The following is a 23,331-nucleotide window of genomic DNA, read 5'->3' as shown; positions in this document are numbered from 1 at the left end:
CTAGGTCAGGTACCCTACGATGGAGCAGCATTTTCCATTAAAAAGAAAAATTGAATTTTCCAGGGCCTTGTACTGAAGGTTTCAGTCAGATTCACGGGGGTTGGATCACAGCAGTCACAATCCCCTGGAAATGCAGCTCCATCATCCCACTCTATTCCTTGCCCTTAGCACAAAGCCACTTTCCTGCGCCCGGCTGGAGCGGTGGTAACGCTGCAGCATAGGCCAGGCTGTGAGCATGGTGGAGGAGCAGGGGCTGCAAACTGAGCAGGCAGACAGCCATCACAGCACAGTGCCACTGCAGAAAGGCCTGTTTAGCCCCGTAGTTTAACCAGGGAAGACAGTGGGAGCAGAGAAATGGAAGGAGAAGGATCTCAAGATGTCATGTTTCTAAATGCTGGGTGAGAGATCTGCCTAGTTTAACATCAGTAACCTGAGGCCTGGAGCAGAGAAACAGTTTCCTTGGCTCAGGCGGGAGCAGGCTCTAACACAGGTACCTCTGCCTCTGCCTGTCCTGCCCAACAGGAGAGCACTGGCGGTGATCTGGCTGCCCCCGAAGGACCCCATCACCACCAGTGCCACTTCCTGAATATGGGATATAAACTGGAAGTGACAACAGGAGGTAAAATACCAAATCTGCTCTTCTTCAGCATTTCACATAACCTCTGACTAGAGCTTGCTGATTGTTCCTTCTGTCAGTTTAGCAAAACCATACCTTCCTCATACATCTCAGCGAGTCCCTCAAGTGCTTCGCTGAAAAAAATCCAGAAAATATGTTTAGTAATATAAGGGCAGGAGTAGAAGCTCCAGAAGCTGTGAATCAGTTTGCCAGGCAGGGACAGTAACACCTTTTTTAGTGCTTATAGCTTCTTAAAAGAAGAAACTGAGCTGTCTTCTGAAGTAGGTAGAAATCCCAACACAAATGATACTTTTGAAGTAGTCTGGTGATGGAAATGCATAGTTAGTAGCATTAGATGAAGTGCTGGCTTGCTTAAAGCGTGTTTTAAATAAAAGGTGGAAAACTTGATTAACATTTAGTGATGAAGTCAGCAGCCTGAGGAAACACAGGCAAATGGCAAATACCTGTACAGGTTTCTCCACTGTTTTTATCCACACAGCACCCAGCTTGAAGTGAGCAAGTGGAGCGGGAGGTATTAACCTCAAGCACTGGAAGGCTGTAGGCACAATTTTTGCAAGTGTGGATGGAGTCAAGGGGGCTCCAGACTGGGAATAAAGCTGGGTTTCTAAAATGCAGAAACAAGCATACACCAGCCTAGCCAGTGAGATCTTGTGAGAAAAGTGAGCTGGGCAGCGCTGTCCTCCACGGTGCCTCGCCATAACCCAATCTGCTTATTACCCTCTTCATACAAATTACCCTCTTCTTTTCTCAGCATTGCAAAGTTTATCTGTGGCAAGCATGTTATCAATTCATTTAATTTTACATTAGACATCTACTAATACACCTATATATCAAGTTCTCTGAGAGTAGTTCCTCAGCTAATGGTATAGAGGAATACCATACTTCATGCTTGCTTTCTTGAGAAAATAAAAAGGTCTTTTTCCATTGAGTAAGTGGAAAAGCAGGACAGAAGACAGCTAGGAGACTGGAGGGAACTGTTGTCTAGCAGCATAGCCTGAATGCATTGCGTTTCTGCAGAGAACTTTATTCAGGAGGATTAACCAAATATGCAGTTTACCTGTCAGTGTAACTTCCAGGCTATCTCCACAGCTGAAAGCTCTTCTATCTGGCTTTCTGTTTCTCTTGCAAATCAGGTGATATCTGGCATTCCAAGTTCTTCTATGCTTTTTCTCCATGCCACAGTATTAAACGTTAAGATCGGTTCTCATTAAAACCGCCTGTGCCAATCATCAAAACTTTCTTCTTTTGCTTCCTTCTTGTATGCTCACCCGTGACACTTTGACTTTGAAGGAAACCACAAAAATGTAATCATCATGGTATCTCCAGACTTGGTCTGCTCTCTTACTCCCTTCCCTTTCAGTCTCACCCTTGTCCCCTCCTCCATCTATAATAACTTCCACATGTTTATGCAAAAATATTGGAGTTTTTTTTATCATTTACAATTAAGAGAGTCAACAGTTTCAGCATCTCTGCAAGAATAACAATTTCTGAATGTGAAGTGTTCCACCTTAAGTGTCATCAACTTTTAGCACTAGCACTACAGTACTTAAAACAGAGCTCAGAAGAGTGTAGTGATCGTTTCCACAGTTGTTTCTTCCCCACCCTTTAACACTGCTGAATCTAAAAACGAAACCTGTTCCTTAGTCCAGAAGTGCAGCTTAGACTTGATTTAGTGACCTCTGACAGTGAGATGGCACTGGGTGAGGCTGTGTAAATGGCGCAGGTGCCACCATCTCAGAAATGGAAGAAAAGCAGCATACACAGGGAGTCAGTCTTGTAAGGCAGTGGTTAGCTCTCATCCCCCCTGCTCTCATTGGGAGGTCAGGATTTTGAAGAATTTTCTTCCTTACATTGTAAACATGAGAAGTGCAGTGCTTCTAACAGCAGAATTTGCAGACCTGAGGAGTAATAGCACAGTAAATGGCTGTGTTTCCATTTAGTTCAACAGGGCCAGGAAACCAATCCCATCTTGAAGAGTAATTATTTTACTAACCACGGACTTTGCATTCAGCATCATTAATCAAAGCAAAGGGAACTTCATTGTTCAACAACTTGCCTTAAAGGTACTGAATCATAAGATTTAAAAATACTTAGTGGTAGTATCTCTCGAGCACAGCACACCAATCTTTGTCCTTACCTACTGGAAGACACTAAGCTACGGATCACACATGACAATACTGAATGTATGTAGCTCACAGACCAGAGAAGTGACCAGGGAGCCTCAGAAGCTCAAATGTAATTCAGGACTGCTGACTGCTGACAGGAATTTAACAAAAGGTAAAGGAGAAATTACTCATGTAGCTCAGTTTTAGTGCACCTCAGTTGAACAGTAAAATCGAGTGGCTAAAGCTGAAAAGCATAAACATTCCCTATTTTCTTCTCCATTGTTGTCCTTGAAGGTCTGGCTCTGCCTGGAAAAGGTGGAGCAAGACTGCAAGTTGTGAGTTGTACAGTGTCGGGGTCTGTGGGATAATGATAGCCGCTGGGGAGAATGCAGACAGTGCTGAGCCATCAGGGATGTACCTGTAACTAGCAACTCTGATTTATGGCTTCTAGTGCTAGCTCTTCTAAAGCAATTTAACAGTTCCTGGGAATACTGAATCTTGTAGAAAGTAGCACAGTCTGAACTAAATCAAGTCCCATAAGTGTCCTGTGAAAACAGCAGCTATTGTATTGACCATGATGAGTGAAATGATGAAATTATCATTAACTGTCAGAAAACAGATTTGGGAGAAACATGGCAGCCCAGAACAGGCAAAATTCCCATCAAGATCAATCAGTCAGAATAAAAATTCTAGCCTCTGACTCCATGGTGAATCAAATGGGCTTTCAGGAGTAGCAGAGCCTTACACTCAACTGAGGACTTACTCCCCCGTCACAAGATGTATGCAGAAGTAATCCCAAACTCCTAGCAGCTGGGGACCTGGGAAGGAGACTGCTGATACAGGAAAGGTCAAAGCCAGGGTACAGCTGTTTCAAGGAGTGTTCACCTCAAAATTCCCAGCACCTTTTAGTTATCACTTATTCTGTCTGCATCTTTTGGGTTGGGCTGGCTAACCAGCAGCATCAGAAGGAAAAGATGAGCCTGTATTTGGCAGAGTAGTAGGGTGTCTCCCTCAGGACAGAAAGGATTGGGCTTAGAACTTTAGGTCTATGAAAAGCATGGAAGAGCTCAGATTCTAACCTGAGTAGAAGTCCACTGCCTGTGCCTATCTTCATTCCTTTTGTATCTAATCAGTTTGGCACCTTAACGCTTACTTTAAATAAGGGCAGCAGAGCTTCACTTCCCAATATGAAGGCTCCAGGGAGACCTTACTACAGCCTTTCAGTACTTAAAAGGTTCTTATAAGAAAGATGGAGAGAAACTTTTTACAAGGCCATTTATTGATATGACAAGGGGGAATGGCTTTAGACTAAAAGAAGAGAGACTTAGAGTGGACATTCTGAGGAAGGTGAGGCACTGGCACTGCTGCCTGGAAAGCTGTGCCCCATCCCTGGGGTGCTTAGGGCAGGGTTGGATGGGGCTCTGGGCAGCTGAGCTGCTGAGCTGAGCTCCCTTTCAACTCAAGCCCTTCTTTGATTCTAATGTGTCACCTATGCTGCGAGAGATGTCTTCTCTTAACACCATTTTGTAGGTTTTTGTTTAGTTGTTTTCTTTTTCAGTGAACAAAGGCTAGTAATACAAGTTGCCACCCATATGGCCATAAGGTTTGTTATGGGGGGGCATAACAGGGGGGCAGCCTCTCTGCTCAGGAACACTCTAGGACTGCTTCTTCCAAGTGCCCATAAGCCAGAGTTTGAGCCTTAAAAGCACCAAGCCACCTGTTTTAGAAAGTCTCTGTGCAAGCACTCATGATTCTGTCATGTTTGCTGCACATGTAGAAAAATCAAATTTGCTTATATCAGCTTGCAAGACTGCACCACATTCGTGGCTTAGTTAATCAGTGTAGAGCAGAACTAAGGATTTTGCCTAAACAGGAGAAAAATTGAGTGAGAATTAAATTGGGAGACAGTGCTCAGTATGGTGTTACCACAGATCTGTAGCACTGAAGGTACAGTTAGAGAAGTACCTTTAAGTGGAGCTGACACCCATAGAAATTGTGCCAATGTGTAAAATGCTGCTTTCATGAAGCAGGCAAAGCTAATTGCTCTTTCCATGGCTTTTTAAGAAGTCAGATGCTAGTTAAAATCCGTGAATATGTATACATTCCTTTATATGGATAATTAGCTACTTTATGTGTGGCGCCTCCTGGATTAAAGAAAATTCTTGTATGCAAATAAGTAATAGAACAAAGTGGTCAAATTTGAACATGGAAAAAAATATCTCCGTTTTATAAGTATCTATTATTTATTTAAGCAAGTTTCTCATTTCTTAGACAAGTGCTAATTCCAAGACAGCTCCCATGTATTTAAGATGTTCCCTCCTAATTGTTCTTTTCAACAATGCCTGTATACAAACACTGAAGATGAACAATAGATTTTGACTATTTGCTTAAAGAAACGAGATAAAAACACGCTTTAGAAATGGCTTTTTCTACTAAATGCTCCATTCCCATCCTATTGAAATTGATGGCAAATCTGCACTGATTCAGCAGGGGCCACGTTTTCACTCCAAACTCAGTAACGAATAGATTTGATGCAAGTTACTCTGAAGATACTGCTTTAAACAATTTCTTCTGTTCCATGGAGTAACAGATTGGGTTGATATTTAAGAATGAAAGCTCATCAAGTTTAAATTCCAGTTGTTTTATAATAATAGCCATATGTTAGTTAAAGATTATGTAAGTCTGAAGTTTTGGTAATTTAAAACTGCTTTAAAGTGACCTTTACATAGTTCCACATTTCAGCATTTTCTAGAAGTGGTTGGTATCAGTCCTTATTCATAAATCCTTACATTAAAGGAATTTGCAGGCCTGGGCCCTTCGTTAGCAGGCTTACAGTACGGAAGTCCTGCAAACATTTACATGCACGCTTAATCTTACGCATCGAGTCTTCACATTGAAATTGACGTAACTGCTCTCAGTGGGCAAAATCAGGCAGGATGAAATATTAGTTTTTAAGAAAGGTCACTCTGGTTTTAATTATTGAGGACGGGATGCTAAGCAAGATAGACCTCCAGCCTGGCCCAATGCAGTTGTTCTTATGTTCTTCTTTATCTACAGGAAGGCATTTGATATGAGAAATATTTTTTTTCCCACTGGATAGGCTGAGAGGGCACACGTGGTGGCACTGTGAAGGCTGTATGCAGCCCAGCTTCATGCTTTACCACTGCTTGCTGGTGCCATCCAATGACATTAAATTGCTGTACGTGCAGCACATTTTCCATGTCTAACAAAATATCAGCCACCTAGCAGCTGGCTGTAGAGATTCACTCTGAAACTTCCCATGAAATACCTCTGCCCCTTCAAAAGCTTCGTCTTCATGTGGCCCTTAGCCCTGCAAATGCGTTGCTACAGGTCATGCAAGTAATCCCATTTACACGTGTAAGGAACTGGGTTGGCACTGGTAATGCACTAAGCAGATACACGTGTGGGAATCGGAGCTTGTTTAGGTAACAAAGTATTCCTGTGATTTATTTATTTTTCTTTCTTTTCCAAAACCCAGCTTTGGAAAAGAGGTTCAGGCGTTATGTAAATATGAGGTAATGACCTCGAGCTCTAATTCTCTTTATCGTCACCTAAAACAAAACGTTTGATACTCTTAGGAAGCGCATAAAAACCATCAGGCCGGCTACAAAAACGTGGGGCCTGATCCTCTCATCGTTCGAAACGTCTTCCGTTAATTCGCGTGTCAGAAAAAACCGCCCTGTGGAAGGAAGCCAATCCCTGCTCCGAACGCGTCGCTGCACTGCGCGGGACCGACACAAAACCGGCAGCCTATAGCCGCAGACCGAATCGATTTGTTGTTTGCAATTAACGATAGGCGAAAGAAAAGCAATATAATAATTAGAGCCAGTCGCTTCACTTTCGGGGAAAAAGTACAGCAGTGGGAAAAAATACCGCGCAGTGCAGTCGTGCCTCCGTGCTACTTATTGTTTTCTGCGTGCAAGGACGGAGGCGAGTGGCGGAAGGGCCGCGTGGAGCCGGGAGGTGCGCTACCGCTGGCAGAGCCGCCCCGAGGCGCTGCCTGCCGTGAGCCGGAGCCGGGGGACCTCAGCGAGGGAAGCCCCGTTGTTTGCATTTCTGTCGCGAACGCCGAGAACACTCGATTTCTTTTATCTCTCGAGCTTTCATTATCATTTAAATTTCATTTTCCATTAATTGATCAGGGATTAGCGAAGCCATTAGGCGAGAACGAGACGAGCCAGAGGCGATGAATAATTCATGACGGACGATTGCATTTTATTCCCGCCGTACTTTCCAACTTCCCTCCGGCTCGCGAGCAGCCGGACTCCGCACGGCGCCCCGACTCCGGGCCGCGGCCCCACGCCGCCACCACCGTCGCTAGGTGGCAGCATTCGCCCACGGAGCGTGGATGGCCGCGGCGCCCGGCGGTCTCCCGATGCTTATCGCCGCGGCCGGGAGCGCGGTCGGCACGGGATGTTGCTGCTGCCGGCTGCTGCCGCCTCCCGCCGCCCTCGTTCGCCCACCCCCCGGGTAGCGCGGCCCGCAGCGGGCGCTTCCCCCCTGACCGGCGGCCCGCGCCGGGCATCTCATTTATCCCAGCGGACAGTGGTTGCCCCATTAAAGCGCGGTCCCGCCCTTCGCAAGGAGCTTTAATCTGGGGAAGTTTTATGACACTTTGTAAATGTGCAAAGTTTTTAATTAGACTCGCCAGACAGCCCGGGGCGGCACTAGCGCCACGAAGTCTTCATGCTTCTCTCTGCTTTACAGCACAACAAGCCGCTCTACTCCTTTGAAGACAATGCCGACTATGTCTACGATGTCATGTGGTCGCCAGTGCATCCCGCGCTCTTCGCCTGCGTGGACGGGATGGGGCGCCTGGATCTGTGGAACCTGAATAACGACACCGAGGTGAGGGCCGGGGGCGGCGGGGCGGGCTCTCACCCGCGCGGGGCGACGGCGCCGCTGAGCAGCCGCGGGCACCCCGGGCCCCGGGGCGACCGGCAGGACCGGGCACGGCAGGGCGAGGCGGGGCCCCCGCCCCCCCAGCCGCGAGGCTGCCCCGCTACCTGCGGGCTGGAGGAGGGCGGGCGGCGCGCGGCTGGGGAGGGCTCTGCGCCGCGCGTCCCTTCCCCCAGCGCCGCCGGGACCGCGGCCGCGGAGCGCCCCGCCTCGCCCCCAACGCCCCGCGCAGCGCGGGGGAACGCCCGCGGCTTCCTGCCCTTCACCTGCTTTCTTGTGCAAAGTTTGCAACGTTTGCCGTGAAACCGAAGCGCGCAGACGCAAACGAAAACGCAGGTTTTCTTACTGTCGCTGCTGACTGCAGAGCGGGGGAGAGGATGTCACACCTTCACCTTTTCTCTGATGAGAAGGGGTTCGTCGCACGGCTGTTGGCAGAGGCGGAACGGCCGGTCCCGTACTGTTCTTTGCAAAGAGACTAACAAGTCTCGTATTTTCACTAAGTCGTTTCCTAGCTGTGCTGAAAACCCATCCCCACGTCCTCTTGTTATTTCAGATCAAAAACAAACAAACAAAATGCTACAGGTGTGTATTGAGAATATTTGGTCTGGATCTCCCTGTTCCCTTAAGACGGTTGTGAAAAGAGCCACTGTGTCATATCACGGACACTTTAGATGACCATCAGTTGTATTCAGAACAAGAGGGGAAATATTTTTTCAGAGCTGGAGTCTTATGTACTTGTAATTTAATGGCATGTAAGAACTGAGGGACCTTACTTATCGTTCAACAGTTCTTTCATTTCCAAAAGAGAGAAGAAGAGAAGCCTGGAATCAGCTGGCAGTGTTTCATGACACGTACCCCGTTTTCTGTATATTTCTTTCTCTCTTTGTGTGCTTTTAAGATTAGTTTGTTCATTAATCCATCTTTCATATAAACATGATATACATTTCCACCAGAGCAAAGAACAGGCGGAGTTTATGGCTCCCAGTGACTGGCGCTCGCCATAAATAAGCACGGACAGGTAAGAGGAACCAGCACTGCTCCATCGAGGGGAGCAGCAAGGCCTTTTGAAGTGCTCGAGCAGGAAGCAGCACAGCCTCCTTAATTAGAGCGCATACAGCTGGAGGACATACAGGAGGAGTCTCCTCAGAATTTATTTTGGGAAGGGAGGGACGTATCCTTCAGGTGTTCTCATTAATGCAGGCTTAAACACAGAGCATAAAACTAAGTATTTTAAAAAGAAAAAAAAACACCAAACCTTTCCCCCCAAATGCTCTGCTTGAAATCAACTGATGTTTTGCCATTTAATTCAACAAGACCATAATTTTTTTTTTAAAAGCACAGACCGCTTGATCCCATTCCCATCAATAATAAGGTTGTATGTAGAAAACTGCTGGTGTGTTTTCAGCGTGTTTACATATAAATATATAGAAACATCAGCAAAGAAATAAAAATTAACTTCAAGCTCTATCCTGCTTCTCTTCTGTTTGCAAGGCTACCCTTGAGTCCACAAACAATTTCTACTGTAAGGCTGAAATCAGCTTTCCTGTGAGGATCAGGCTGAAATTATTTCTTTGGATTCAGAGCTTTGTGTTTTTATGAGAACTGAATTTGTGCCTCTGGAGAAAGAGATGCCACTGGGTTTCCTCACTGAGCACTGGTGAAGCAAATTAAAGAATCTCTTGAAATGATAACAGTGGCAGAACGTGAATAGGTGTGAGGTTTTGTTCTGCAGAGGAACAGTGCCAGGCAACTGCAAGCGGTTCTTTAAACATCATAACTGAAAGTGATCACTGCTTGCTTTTACCTCTATCTGGTAGGTCATCATAATTAGTTTATAATATTCAAGGTTTCTCTGATCGATGGTGCAGTGTCATTGTGCTCTGCTGTTGATGAGAAGAACCCTGTCAACACTTTTGTATCAGGAAACACCTATTCTTGAGCTTGTTCCTACTTTTAGATGCCAGACCTGTAATGTCAAAGCGTTTGTGAAGACGGTAGGAAATGAGAGCTATAATAATGTGTTTAGCTGCAAACCATCGATAAAAATCTCTTTGTAAGAATGAGATACGATTGTTATTAGTGGTACCTCATTTTGTTTAATTTGGGAAATACGCCACATTATTATTTAGGTGTTATTTTTTAAGTCAATTAAGGAAATACCTGGGTTTAGTTACGATATGTTACCTTCATGGTTTTGATCTGTAATGCAGCTTAACGCTAGTGTTGCTCCTCAGATTTATTAAGAACTTTTTTCCCACAAACTAGATGCATCTGATCAAAATAAATGTGACCGTGCTGCAAATCGAATCAATCCTGTTGTTCTCAGAATCGCAGTTTAGAATAGCCAGGATATTCGTATGCTGCCTTTTTAATCTGCGGATACCAGAAATGATTTTTGGAGCAGCAATGCAAATCATCACATTTGATTCATATTTGACGAATTAATATAAAAGACTTTAAAAGAAAATAAAAAAAAAAAAGCTTTGTATCTTCGTTCTTTTGCGAACTGAATAATGCCATTTCAGGGATCGGAATGCAAGGTTTTCAGATAGCTTCAGATGGTAAATGTTGTTGTCATCCCTATATGTCCATACCATTTCTTTTTTTTTTTTTATCAAGGATGGAGAAGGTCTCTAGGCTGCTGATGAGTCTTTGCCTATACACTGGTATTAAATTGATCTATAGAATTGCTTAGTTCTCTGTTATATTACTTTCAAATGCATTCTTGCATGCCATACTTTGACAGTGTGAAGATGGTATCTATTTCTAGAAGCAGATGGGAGATATATTTACAAGCAGGTTTTGATGTTATATAAGCAATATATTTTTTTTTAAGTACATTCTTAGAATGCAGGTTCCCCTGACCACATCTTTCTCAATCTGCTACCTGTTAAATTCTTGCCTCAAAATTGTTAAAAATCTGACAAGGATCAGCTTCACAGAATTTATGAAGTATTTTAAATGTGACTTCAGAAACACAGTGCAGTCATAAAATAAATTCGTACCTTTAGAATCTAAAATAGGCACGTGCAATTTAACCTATCACTATTAACTATTTTAAGATACGATGGCTCAACTGTATTTCTCTCTATCACTGGGGAAGAGGGTTTTTTATTTAGATTTTTGAAGACTATTTCATGATTGCTTCTTATTTTGTCGGATAGCTCTGTAGAATATTAATAGGACTTCACAGCACCATCAGATTTGATTAAAAAAAGAAAAAGAAAAAAAAAAACCAACAACCCATGGGTTGTGTCTTGTGTCTGTGGTATGCACACTGCTTCTTTTTATGTGGAACGCTGGAAGAATGCTGCATTAACAGGAACAGAGCCGTCCTAGAGCCATAGAGCTCAGCCCCCTGAAAGATTTTGTTAAAAAAGCAGCGTCCTAAATGTGTCATTAGCTCACTTGAAAGCAAGATCTTTGATCTGCAGTTTTCTGAGAAACGCAGCCGGCTGGTGGATTTGCGCTCTCAAAACGTGGTGTTTTGTCGTCGTTGGAAGAAACCCATTTCCAAATGATACAAAATTAATTTTGGCTGGAACTATCTGAGCTTGTTTGTTGTTTTTTGTAGAAATCAGCGATGGCAGAGCAAAACATGCTTGTTTTAAATGTGATTTTGTTCCAGATTGCACGCTGCCGATGCCCGTGGCAGGGCTGCTTGGGCTGGGCCTGGCCACGCTGCAGGGAGAGCAGACTGGCAGCGTGCTTTGCATCTGAACACTGTATGTTTTCTCATTGTTGTCCAGCATTATTTCTACATCATCCTACAAACAAGATCCTTTTTCATTCCTGACACAGAGCTTTGCAGCCCTTCATGGGGCAGGCGGCTGAGCTGAGAGGCACTGTGAGGTTCTGCAGGCCTTGGTCAGCTCAGTGAGGAGGAGGAGCAGCAGGGTCTCAGGGTGTAAAGGCACAAGATGAGCCGCATGCCAGTGTCCTGCTGCTGCTGTGCAGGGAGCGTGTGGCCCCAGCAGAACTTAAGGGAACTCGCAGAGGCTCAGCTGCCAGCCTTCCCTCAGCTTAAGTCACACTGAAGGTGTTGGAGCTGCAGAAGGGAGATTGGCAAGGAAGCCAAACAGTGTTTGTTTTAAAATCATTTTTCATGTGGATCACTGGACCTGTCTCACAACTGCAGTACAAAACTACAGCCCAGGAACTGAGATGAAGTCAAGAAATCTGATTTTATTTTTTGTTAACATTGTTGGTTTCTCAATTTTCAAGCATGTTTTAATGCCACCCTCAGTCTGCTCACTGCCCTCATGTGCAGCCACCTGCCCATGATAAAGACCCTACTGGTCCCTTCTGGCTCCTGTCCAGCTGCCTCTGCTTGCTTGGACTGTTCTTCAGCTCCACTTGCAGGTCCCATGGCATGCCCTTGTCCCTGTCCCCACAGATTGATCTGCTGGAGCAGCCACTCTTACAGCTGGTGTCCTGTCCCATTTGCTCTGACCTAAAAAGCGTGAAAGTCAGAAAGCATTGCTCAGAGGCTGCCATGGTAAGCTGCCGGCTCCTTGCTCAGGCAGGTTCTCTTAAAAGAGCTGGATGGAGCATTAGGCTTGCAGGTCATTGTCATTCATCTTTTGAGGTGACCTAAATCAATGGAATGATCTACCTGCGTAGGACTAACACCCACACAGTTCCTTCCTCCTGCAGCTCCTTTTGATGCTCTCATTCCAGAGTAGATTACAAATACTTCTCCTAAGATCGTGCTCGTTGCTTTATTCATCCCACATTAACCAGAATCGTTATGTATACTTGTAGATCACCTGTTCAGTTTGTTGGTTGACTTGGGGAAGGGAGGGAATTTAGAAATTAAGCAGCATCCTTCCAGGTGTATTTAAACCAGAAGGCGGCTCCTGGGAACATAGGGATGTAAAAGAGGATTGTGGGAATATGTCGTAGGAGTTCCTAAATGTCAGCTCAGCTGTTCTTAGCTTCTGTTGTGTCCTCGCCCTGCAGTGATTAGCTCAGGACTCTTAACTAGTTCCTGAGCTGTGGCCTCAGCACCTATCTATCTGCATGCACTCAAAGGGTGCGTTAGCATGAGTGCCGGGATTTGTCTGTGGCAGTCAGGGTATTCGGGCCATGCTGAATCAGAGTGGGACTGAAGCCAAGTCCTGCCCCCTGTTGATTCTTGATCATAAGTCAGTGAATTTAGAGAAAGAAAGAGAAAGAAGCAGACGCAGTTTTGCATGTCTCCTAAGTTAAGGGGAAAAAAATTGTTTCATATACTTCCCTTTACAGTGGAAAAGTCTTCCCTACTCATTCCAAGCAATTCCTTATTCCTTACTCTTTTTTTTTGTTTGTTTTTAGGCACATGTGATTGAAGAAACAATGAACTCTTTTTTCTTTTTTTTTTTTTTCTTTTTCCTTCCCTTGACAAAGGATTTGTGACTCACCCAAATAAATGGGATATTAAAAACTGACCCCTGGGTTTGCAGGCAGAGTGATTTTATTGTCCTTTCTGTTCCTATTGTTTCAACAGGTTCCCACAGCAAGTGTGACAATAGAAGGAGCTTCTGCCCTCAACCGTGTCCGCTGGGCCCAGGCTGGGAAGGAGGTAGCAGTTGGTGATTCAGAAGGCCGCATATGGATCTATGATGTTGGAGAGGTACTAATTTTATTGTTTATAATGCTCAGCTTCTGCAGTGTACCACATCCAAGTCTGAGAAAAGATCTTGCATTGTTAGGGGCGTAGGCTGTCTCCAAAGAATTTGCCACCGGACTTTCAGTGGAATCCTGTTAGTTCTGCACTGCCAACAGTGTGTTAGTTGTAAAACAGCCTCGCTACCTTCACTAGTATCAACTAGTGAAACTATCAAGAAACTATCAAGAGTGAAGTCTTTTTTTTTTTTTTTTTTTAAATCTTCACTATTTTTAATGTATATATATTTTAAATGTACAATTAGAAAAAGAAATGAAGAGGAAAATACAGGTGCAGAAGGAATCTCTGTTGTTCTGAAGTTAGCTCTGTAGGGTTTACCTTTTATTTTCCAGCATGTCTTATCTCGTGATTGACTTATTGTTGGAGGCTTTTCTCAGCGTGACATGCACAGATTTAATCTGTTGTTTTAGTACTGAGTAATGTTGTATATGTCTGAATATGTGCAAAGGTACTAATAGGGAAAATGAGAGGTGTCGTTGTGGAGGCCGATAGCTGCATGTGTGTTGATGAGTGTAGGTGCTGAGAAATAGTAAGAAGTGCATTCTGTGTCTAAGGCTGCTCTCAGTTCACCCTACTACATATTATAAAAGCCATCTAAACTGCAGAATGTTTGGCACTGATGGAATCTACCTGTGTTTTGATGAATAAGGTAAAAAGTGTTCTGTCAGCATTACAATTCCTTGGAACAGTTAAGGGTGAATCTCTGAGCAATCGGCTTTTATGTAGAGAATTTGTTTTCCGTTATTATCTGTGATAGGATACTGAGATAGCCATCTCTACACAGTAGGGAAACATTATGGAATACATACGGAATTATCTGTAACTCTCATAAAATGATTTTATGGCCCATAGCAAAATTGCTTGTGCATGACTCATATTTTTGGATTGCATTCACTTGTGAGGGAGTTGCCTTTCCTCACAAATGTTTGCTGAAACTTACTGCTGTATTAGCATAATTTTTAAATTGTCTATGGTTAGTGCATTCAGACTTCCACTACAGCACTGGCGGGTCAGGCTGTTTTTATTTATTTTTCACTGTGCGTGACTGTTCTGAAAAGGTATTTTTTTCTCTTTCAAGTGCTACAACAGGCTATGGAAATGTCTCTGATGACAGCGCAATCTGATCTTGTCTGAGAGTCTAGACGGGCTGCAGAAATATCTTTTTTTGCATATCATACACCAAAGCATTTGTAGAGTTGTTTATCCCCTCAAGCTCACCCAGGAGAAAATGGATTTACTGTTATTTACTGTGCAGAAGAAGTAACATTTAAGTTTTTGGCCTTTTCCTCTGTATAATCAGAATTCAGCTTGCAAAATGAGTCACAGTGACCAAGCTCAGATCAAAAAGAAAGACAGCTTTCTGTTACCTGAAAAGGAAAAGGAAAATAGCGTGAGCCTAGATCAGTGTTAGAGTAATGTGTTCTGCTTTATGGATCTTGCATGCTCTGCCAATGTGGAGCCCCAGAGTCTCCATCTCAGCTCCATATATATTCATACAAATGGATGGATGTCCATCCACGTCGCAGGTCATGGGCCAGTGTCAGTCCTCCTTTTTTGAAATGAAGTATTCATTAATTTGTTGCGTGTTTCGCTTTGGCAGTATCAGTGTGCAGTAATTCCTGCTTCAGATGCTACCAGGGCTGTTGTGTTGTTAGTGACTTTTTCTGGTTTTAAAAAGAAGGGTTCTCAGCTATTCTCCCACATAACTCTTGTTGCTGTAAAGCCTTAAGTAAGGGGCAGAAATATTTTGCAGTTTGAAAGTGTGGAACTGAGGGCTCTTACACTGAATAGAAGCCTCTTCACTTATTTAACTCTCTGTGTGAGTTCATAAAGAGCTCCGATGAGTTATTTTATGGTTAGCTGTCATCAGCCATAAGCAAGTGAATTCATAACATCTTGTACTTTTGGCAATGTCTGACAGAAATATGACAGCCATACAAGCTCCTGTTTTACTTCATTGTGCAGGCACCGGCCAGTTTCTTCACTCAGGTGTCATCCTCCTTTGGCTTCCTTTTTGTACAAGTTTGATTCAGATACGAATGTGCTGGTCCAATAGTTAAGAAGAGGCAGCCCTACTCCTCCTGTCAGCCAGTCATCCTTAGCATATCCTGTGCTGGTAGTAGTAATATTTGTGAGCCCACATAGTTATGAGGTAGCTAAATCAGCAGAGAAGAGTGGATTTGTGGTGTTCTGTTGAGGTGTTTTGTTCTGTGTACTGACTAATATGAGAGCACATAAAGCATCAGTGATAGTGCAAGGGAAGTGATGCAAGCATGTGGCTGGGAGCTGGACTGTCCAGTGCCTGGCAGTGCTGAGATCTTATATTTGGCTTGGTATTATATTATATTTGCCTCAGCTGGGGCAGCTGACCTTTCAGCTCTAGTGTTTGACCTATGTCCTCCAGCACTGACTTTTGAAAAGACCTCATCTGTGAAAAAACTCATCCCTGCCTGGCTGATAATTCAGTGGCATCCAGTTATTTGAAGGTGTGTGTTGCATTGCCTCCAACAGGTGTGTTCCGATTTAGGAAGGTGAGTGTAGTTACTTGCATTAGAAAGTCAGCAGGTCACTTTACAAAAGACCCCAAATACTCTCACCAAAACCATTAATGCTCCATTTCTACGGCACATTTTTAAAACTCTTCTCATGGCTGATCCAAATACCACATCAGATGAACTGTCAGTTCATAAAACTTTGGCTCTATCAAAAAGATCTGGATAGATAAGTTACTGTGTTTGATTATAATACAACTTCTTTGAATTTCACATTACTGTATGAGCAGATTTTCTTACCCGCTTGAGCAGAGTTGAGTCAAGGTATTTTAATCCAAACAGAAAACATCAGGCTATTGTATCATTAACGAACAAATTTAAATGATAGGAATTTTTACTTTGATAAAGTCATCACAGTTTTAGAGACCGAGAGAATAGTAAAGATTACCACTATTAACATTGTGCAGAGTAAAACAAACCTCATATGGCCTAAAGTGAAAATGTAAGACTCAAAGCCTAACTTTGCATCGTTTGTGGAGGCAAGGACTTTGAGATCAGGGCTGTTTTGCTTTGATTGTGTAGGATTTGGCCCCTTTGTAATGAGTTACGTGGTTAGAGTCTTCATGACACAAGAAATGGCAGACATGAAGACCGTGGCAGAGTCCATGATCGGGGAGTTAGAAATAATGGTGACATTTTCAGTTAGGCTATATATGTTATCTCCTTAGAGTATGTACTTTTAGTTGTTTGATTTCGGCATCGTGTCTGAAAATAACTGAACACATTTATTTTCACAGTGAGGGGTCTATTTTCTCCTCAATGCGTGCGCTTTATGCCCATTAGCATTAATGGGAGTTATACACACACTTCCAGGGGAGAAGAGACTTAAATAGTCCATATAGATGTGCTCTTGTGGATCAGTAACCACTGATTTAAAGAGACTGAATTATAAAATAAAAGCCAAAACGAACAACAAAAAAATATAATTCTTTCACTGTGATATGATCTTAAACCTGAAAAACAAGAGAATGTAACCAGTTACTGTTAATGCACTTTACTCTCTGACAGATCTAAATGTACAAACCTTTGCTGTTCTAGAAGCTGGGATGCTATTATGAGTTAGTATGTAAAATGTATTTTGGCTTATTTGGTCTTTTGGCTTATTTTCTGGTCAGCCAGCAAGTAAAAGTTGATTTTAACAGAACATGGGCCACTGACTGTAGATTTATTCACGTGTCTGGATGATTGATAGTTAGAGCTAACTACTGTCTCTTCTGTACATATATTTTCTAGACAGCTTGCTCCTGTTTTGCATGCTTCAGTGATGTTACACAGTTGCCGCTGTCATAAATATTCTCTAACAACCATGTTTGTTGCTTACCTGGCTTACTGAGAATACCATTTGCACCTTGGATTGTGAAAGAAGTGGCTTCTTATTCACTCTCCATTCTTTCTTGTTTTTCCCATTAATCTCTTACAGGTTGTATTTTGTTTGCCTTGTGAATGAATAGATAAAAACTGTAAATCAGTGATTTATTATTTGATTGTAATAGAATATAAAGTAAGTTTTCAGCACAGTATTGGAGAGTCTAAAACTGTAATCAACAGGAGTTTATTACTGTACATTATTCTGTTAAATTATTTGCAGGACAAACTTGCCTCTGTTCCGCGGTGTTTCAGACAGTTTATTTCAGTCATGCTTTTAAAGGATGATGAGTATGGTGAAACTGGAGAAACATTTTGATTAAAAAAAGGTCTTTCTCGAGCATCCAGGAAAGCTGGTTCTGCCAAAGAAAGCAGTTAAGCGGGACTGTCCCAACAGTTATCACCTCTGATGTTTCTTGCAGTGAAATCGGTGTTCTATTGACCTGACTCTGTTACCTGACTGTCAGGTTTCACAGTTCCTGTCTCCCTAAGCCCCATTAGGGCTGTTTGCACACCTCCCTGTTTGCTCTATAACAGATGTTAGTTCCGTATCTCATTTTCAAAAGACATGGCCAGTGAAGGAGGAGCTGGCAACTGCCTAAAAGGCTGATGCAGTGGTGCCGTAAGGAATATCCTGTTGGTTCTTGTAAAATAATTTCTTTGATTTTAGCTGCCTTCAGCAGCTGTTCTGGGATTCTGACGGTTCAAGACAGAAAGAAATGCACATTCATGACCAACTGACATATTTCAGAATGGCTATTTAGTCAGTTATTTCTCTGACTAGAGTAAGGAAGGGTTGGCACTTTGTAGTCCTATCTTCAGATATTTCGCTATAGATTTTGTACAGAAAACATACCCAGTGTCTCTTTCATGCAGTTAAACTGCTGTAGCCTGGAGAGGGAAATACGAAACTGTGTTTTCTGTCATGTACTTATCCAGGTAGATTTTCCAGTAGGTTTACTTTTGCCATTCTTAAAGCTCTTGTAGAGTGTGTATCGAGTTAGGAAATGTTTTTACCACGAAAGCAAAGCTGAGACTTGACATAAAATGCTTTATTTTAAAATCTGTGTTGAGTTACAAGTATTCTTGGAACACAGAGAAACAGCTCACGTATACAACATGAAGGCAAATTTGAGCAATAATAAGGGGTTGTGCTTACAACCAACTACTTTTCAAAAGCATACAAAGATCAAGATACAATAGTTAAAACAACAAACACAATCCAGGCATAAAGGGTGATTAAATAGATTTTGAGGCAGAGCCTGAATTTCACCGTTGATATTTTTGCTATAAAGGCTGCAACATTGGCCTCAGAGGATTTTAAAAGCATGTTTTAACAAAACAGGATCTCTTAAGAGTTGTTGGAAAATATGGAGAACCAGGGTTTTGATTTGCTTCCCCACTACCCGTAGTTTTATAATGTTCAACCTTGAGAGACTTTTAAAACTGGAAGTTTATACAGATGACATAGAAAAAGGCAATGAGAGCATATTAGAAACTCCAGCTTTTTACTTAAATAGTAACTGAAATATTGAAAGAACAATCTCTTTGGTCCTCATCAGCTGAATTTAGACTGATACAGCCTGTATTCACAAAGGGATTTTTGAAGTAGGTTAAATAAGAACTGCCTAATGAAAAAAATGCACTAGTTTGAAATCAGTCAATTTAATTACTGTGTTTTATGAAGGCCATTACCCATTGCTGATTACTAGGGTGATAAAATCTTTAAGCTTTGGTAGCCTCCATAGGGGGTGAGCCGATCTAAGTAGAGCAAAGTCCAGTCATTATCACCCTAAATACTTGTGTTTCTCATTACAATATTCATTACTTCAGGTTACTGTGAATGCTTTGAGGTCTTTATGTAAGCACTGGTTTCTTCTCCTGTAGAAAAATAATGTTGTACTGATAAGCTTAAATCAAACATTACTGGTACAGTAAAAGTCTATATCCCAATATATAAATGCATACATTTATGGCTGTGAGTACCTATGTATATTCATCTTCATGACTGTGTGCTTATTTCTGTAGTCTACTGCTAGTTGGATAGGAAATGGAGACAGATATCCGTTGTCTTGGTTTTTTTCAGTCTGTTTTGGTACTTAAATGAGCGTCTTCACAGCAGACTGGAATGGGGCTTAACATCCCTACTCACAATCTGTTATTAGGGAAGTGTTTTTCAAGAGGAAATTTGAGCTATGAAGTAACTGAACTGACTTACCCAAGACCAGCAGATGAGGGCTGCAGCTGTTTGTCTCCATGCCAGCCTTGGGCCTCTAGCTTTCCTTTCCCAGCTGCCATTTGCTGGTCTTGGTGTGTTGCTGCACCTCTAAATCATCTTTGTTGTGGCCTCCTGGCTGACAAAGCAGCTTCATGAAACCAGTGCTACTCTGAAGAGTACTTCAGCATTGTTTCCCCTCTGCTTTAAAAATACCTGTATTTTAAAAGACCGTTTGAAAGGTACCCATGGGTCTGGGCCGCTGGGAGGTGAGGCCAGCCTGAAGAAGGAGACTGAAGAGCTTGGTGTAACTACCTGGGGAGCTCAGAGCCTGGAGAAATACGTGTGGTTCTTGTATTTCTGGGAGCCAGAGATTACTGCCAGAAAGCGAGAGCTTGTGAAGCTGACAGCAAGGCTGTCACTGGAGCACATAACTGCAGGTTGGCCACGTCTTAAGTCTATTGAGAATATTGCAAACTACCGTGAGGATAAAGTTCCAAATAAGCAGTGATCTGACAGTGGGAACAGACAGCTTCACAGTGCTTTTATGTGATTTAGCAGTAGGTCAAACCTGGCATACAGGATCACTTTGCCTGCCTGATGTACTCTTGCTCTTAGTAGAGACAGTGTTTTCTTCTGGTTTGCTGTAAATGAGTTGTAAATAAATGAGTATGGAGTTTCACCTTCATTTTAGTACTGGAAGATTACTCCTTAAAACTGAAGAAGAAAGTGCAAGATTTTTACCAAAGATACCATCTGTCTCATTTGTTGATTACACAATAGGGTTAAGCAGGCAGGAGTGAATACAGCTGAAAAAAGGGTCTAGATATTCACCCTAAAACTTAAATTGATTCTATATCTGTACCTTAAGATAATACCTTACCTCAGAGTATTTCACAGGGTGAAAAGATATAAATTTCCAATATGGTACAGATATCTTTTATAAGAATTCCTCCAGCCCTTATCACATGAAGTGAAAAGCTTAAAATCAACCTACCAACAAAAATCTGGCTCCAGTCCTTTTTATTCATCTGCACACTACTTTTAAAGGCAGCGTATGTTTCCTTTTCCCTTGCAAAGGCCCAGATTCTCCCCCTGCAGAGAGGATCAGAGAGAACAAGCCACATGTGACAGTAGTTAATCATGTAGCTTAATGCACTATTAGAAGGCACTCGGATAACGAAGCGATGAGAGCAGCAGAAGAAAAGCTGTGAGAGATCATTCCCTTTGCACAGAAAGCCTGCAGGAATAGGAGAAGGGAGGGTGGTATGTAATCTTCCTACAGGTATTTTCCTGCTGGAAAACAGTGTAGAGGACAAGAGGAAGAAGAAAAGGATCTATCTGACTGTATGAATCTGTCCACTACACATTAGTGGGGGCTTCACTACTAGCTCCTCAGTTATTGCTTCTCCTGAAAACCTTTGAATAAGCTCAGTGGAAAAGATAATCAGGGCCCAGATTTTTTGTGGTAGATGTCCGTGAGGCAGTGCAGACAGTGAATGCCTGTGCTACTCTGCCTTGTTCTGGACCTGCACCCTGGAAAACTGATGGGGAACAGAGCTGAAGAAAATGCATGCCAGTAGTTTCATGGAATGTTTATTTTTAAGTATCTAGTTAGTCATTTGTGTAATATTTTCTCTGAAAGTTCTTACCCCCTTTCTGATATGAGTCTGGAAAATACTCATAGCTTCAAGTAACGTGGAGTGTGGAAGGGAAAAAGTAACAAATGCAAAATTTAGTTTAAACTCAGTCTGCCTTCAGCAATTTGCAAGTTTAATTGAAATGCATGTGCTATCATTGTGTTGTTAAACACTTCTGAAACAAGAGCCATTTCTAGAATTAATTTTCTTTATGATTTTTCTGTGGTTTCAACCATTCACATCCAATAGCAGATTTCGTTTGGGGAATCCTTAATTATGTCTTTAATTTTTTTTATGGTTTGCAAAATGGTATGTGTTTAAAACATGGAAAAACCATGTAATTAATGACTTGAAAGGTAATGGTTACACAAAAATACCGAGTGAGGAAAGCTGTTCACTAATACATTGTATTCAGTAGCTAAAATTCCATATGCAGTTTTTAATTTCAATGTAAAATATATCTTTGAGTGGTTATGTCTGAAATGAAAAAAAAACAGTGCCATTTCATGGATGAGCTTCTGCAGGTAATGGAATGCATGCAAAACAAAAGGGAAAGCAGCAATCCTCATGGAAACAAACAGTAACAAAAAAAATAGAGCAGTTCATACTGCTCTTCAGGTGGGCGTTCTTTGGCCGTCTGGGAGCCAAAAAGCAGTGGAAACAAAACTAAGCTGAAGACACTGTGGTGTTTCCACTCTGAGGCAGTGCTCCTTCATTCAGCTGGGCCTCCACGACAACGCCTTTGCCAGTGCAGTTACCTGACAGGCTGAAGCTCTTGTAGTTCAAGTAAAAATGATCAATATAGTTGTCAGTCAGAAAAAAAACCGAAAAACCGTGGATATTGGAAAGAACAACAGATTGAAAATTCTCTGCATTCCAGTTTTGATCCATTTGGCATTTTTACATTTTGTGATGCCGTGGTAAGAACAGATTGTAGAATCTTACAATGCTTTGGATTGGTGGAGACCTTTAAGATCATCTGGTTCTAACTTCCCTCTAGACCAGGTTGCTCACAGCCCCATCCAGCCTGGCCTTGAATGATTCCAGGGAGGGGGCATCCACAGCCTCACTGGGCAGCCTGTTCCAGTGTCTCTCCACCCTCACAGTAAAGAATTTCTTCCTAATATCTACTCTAAATCTACCCTTTTCCAGTTTAAAGCCATTTCCCCTCATCCTGTCATACATGCCCTTATGAAAAGTCCCTCCCCAGCTTTTCTGTGGGCCCCCTTCAGGTACTGGAAGGCTGCTATAAGGTCACCCCATAGCGTTCTCTTCTCCAGGCTGAAGAGCCCCAATGCTCTCAGCCTGACCCCCTAGGGGAGGTGCTCCAGCCCTCTGATGATCTTTGTCGCCTTCCTCTGGACCTGCTCCAACAGCTCCACGTCCTTCTTGTGCTGGGGGCCCCAGAACTGAACGCAGTACTCCAGGTGGGGTCTCACGAGAGCAGAGTGGTGGAGCAGAATTCCTTCCCTTGACGTGCTGGTCATGCTTCTCTTCATGTAACCCAAATCTCCAATTTGGCAATTAGGATGTTGTGCTGGGCCGTGCCAAACGCTTTGCACGAGTCCAGGTAGCTGATGTAAGTTGCTCTTCCTTTATCCACTGATACTGTAACTGTAAATCATAAAAGGCCACCAAGTTTGTGAGTCATTATTTGCCCTTGGTGAAGCCATGTTTGTACCACCAGTCGCCTCATCCTTATTTTCCATGCACATCAGTAGGTCCTTCTGAGGGTTTCTGCTCCACGATCCTGCCAGGGACAGAGGTGAGACCAACTGTCTTGTAGTCTCCTGGATCTTCTTTTTTTTTCCCCTTCTTGAAAATGAGGTCCCCTTCTCCAGTCAGTGGGAATAATATAGCTCTGGTCTCTTTTAATGCAAGATAATATACTTTGGTAGAGCAGGGATTATGTGATCATTTAACTCAAGACTCAGGCAAAACAAAAATTACAGGAGTTTTTCATGACTTTTCTCTGACTTCCATATCTCAAGACTAGGATCCTTACGGGAGGTGAATGATGGGATGTGTACCTCCTTCTCTTAACTCTGAATGTTTTTGCTGCTTAGGACACTGCCTCTTTCATAGAAAAATGGTTAGGTGTTCTGAAGCACAGCAGATGCTCTTTCTTCTCTTGTAGCTATCGAATTATGCTAAATCTCTCTTCTTTCCAAGGATCTCAAGAGGTCAGTAGTTGCTGCCATTGGAAATAGCACAAGGAGATCCATAGGA

General features: G+C 42.7%; 1 protein-coding gene across 11 annotated transcripts in view; it reads left to right on the top strand.

The window, feature by feature from the left end:
• Positions 1-23,331, top strand: part of DYNC1I1 (dynein cytoplasmic 1 intermediate chain 1) — a 207,602-nt gene that overhangs the window by 173,473 nt on the left and 10,798 nt on the right. For all 11 annotated transcript variants that reach the window (XM_042816549.1, XM_042816554.1, XM_042816551.1 and 8 more), the window contains 2 exons: positions 7,471-7,611; positions 13,151-13,276. In XM_042816549.1, the coding sequence (XP_042672483.1) occupies positions 7,471-7,611; positions 13,151-13,276 (267 nt within the window). The remainder of the gene's footprint in view (positions 1-7,470; positions 7,612-13,150; positions 13,277-23,331) is intronic.

This window comes from Centrocercus urophasianus, unplaced genomic scaffold, assembly GCF_019232065.1.
Source record: "Centrocercus urophasianus isolate 14NV4802_14NV808 unplaced genomic scaffold, USGS_Curo_1.0 seq_16, whole genome shotgun sequence".
NCBI classification, from domain to species: domain Eukaryota; kingdom Metazoa; phylum Chordata; class Aves; order Galliformes; family Phasianidae; genus Centrocercus; species Centrocercus urophasianus.
The sequence above is the reverse complement of the archived record's forward strand: the minus strand, read 5'-3'. Positions and strand labels throughout refer to the sequence as shown.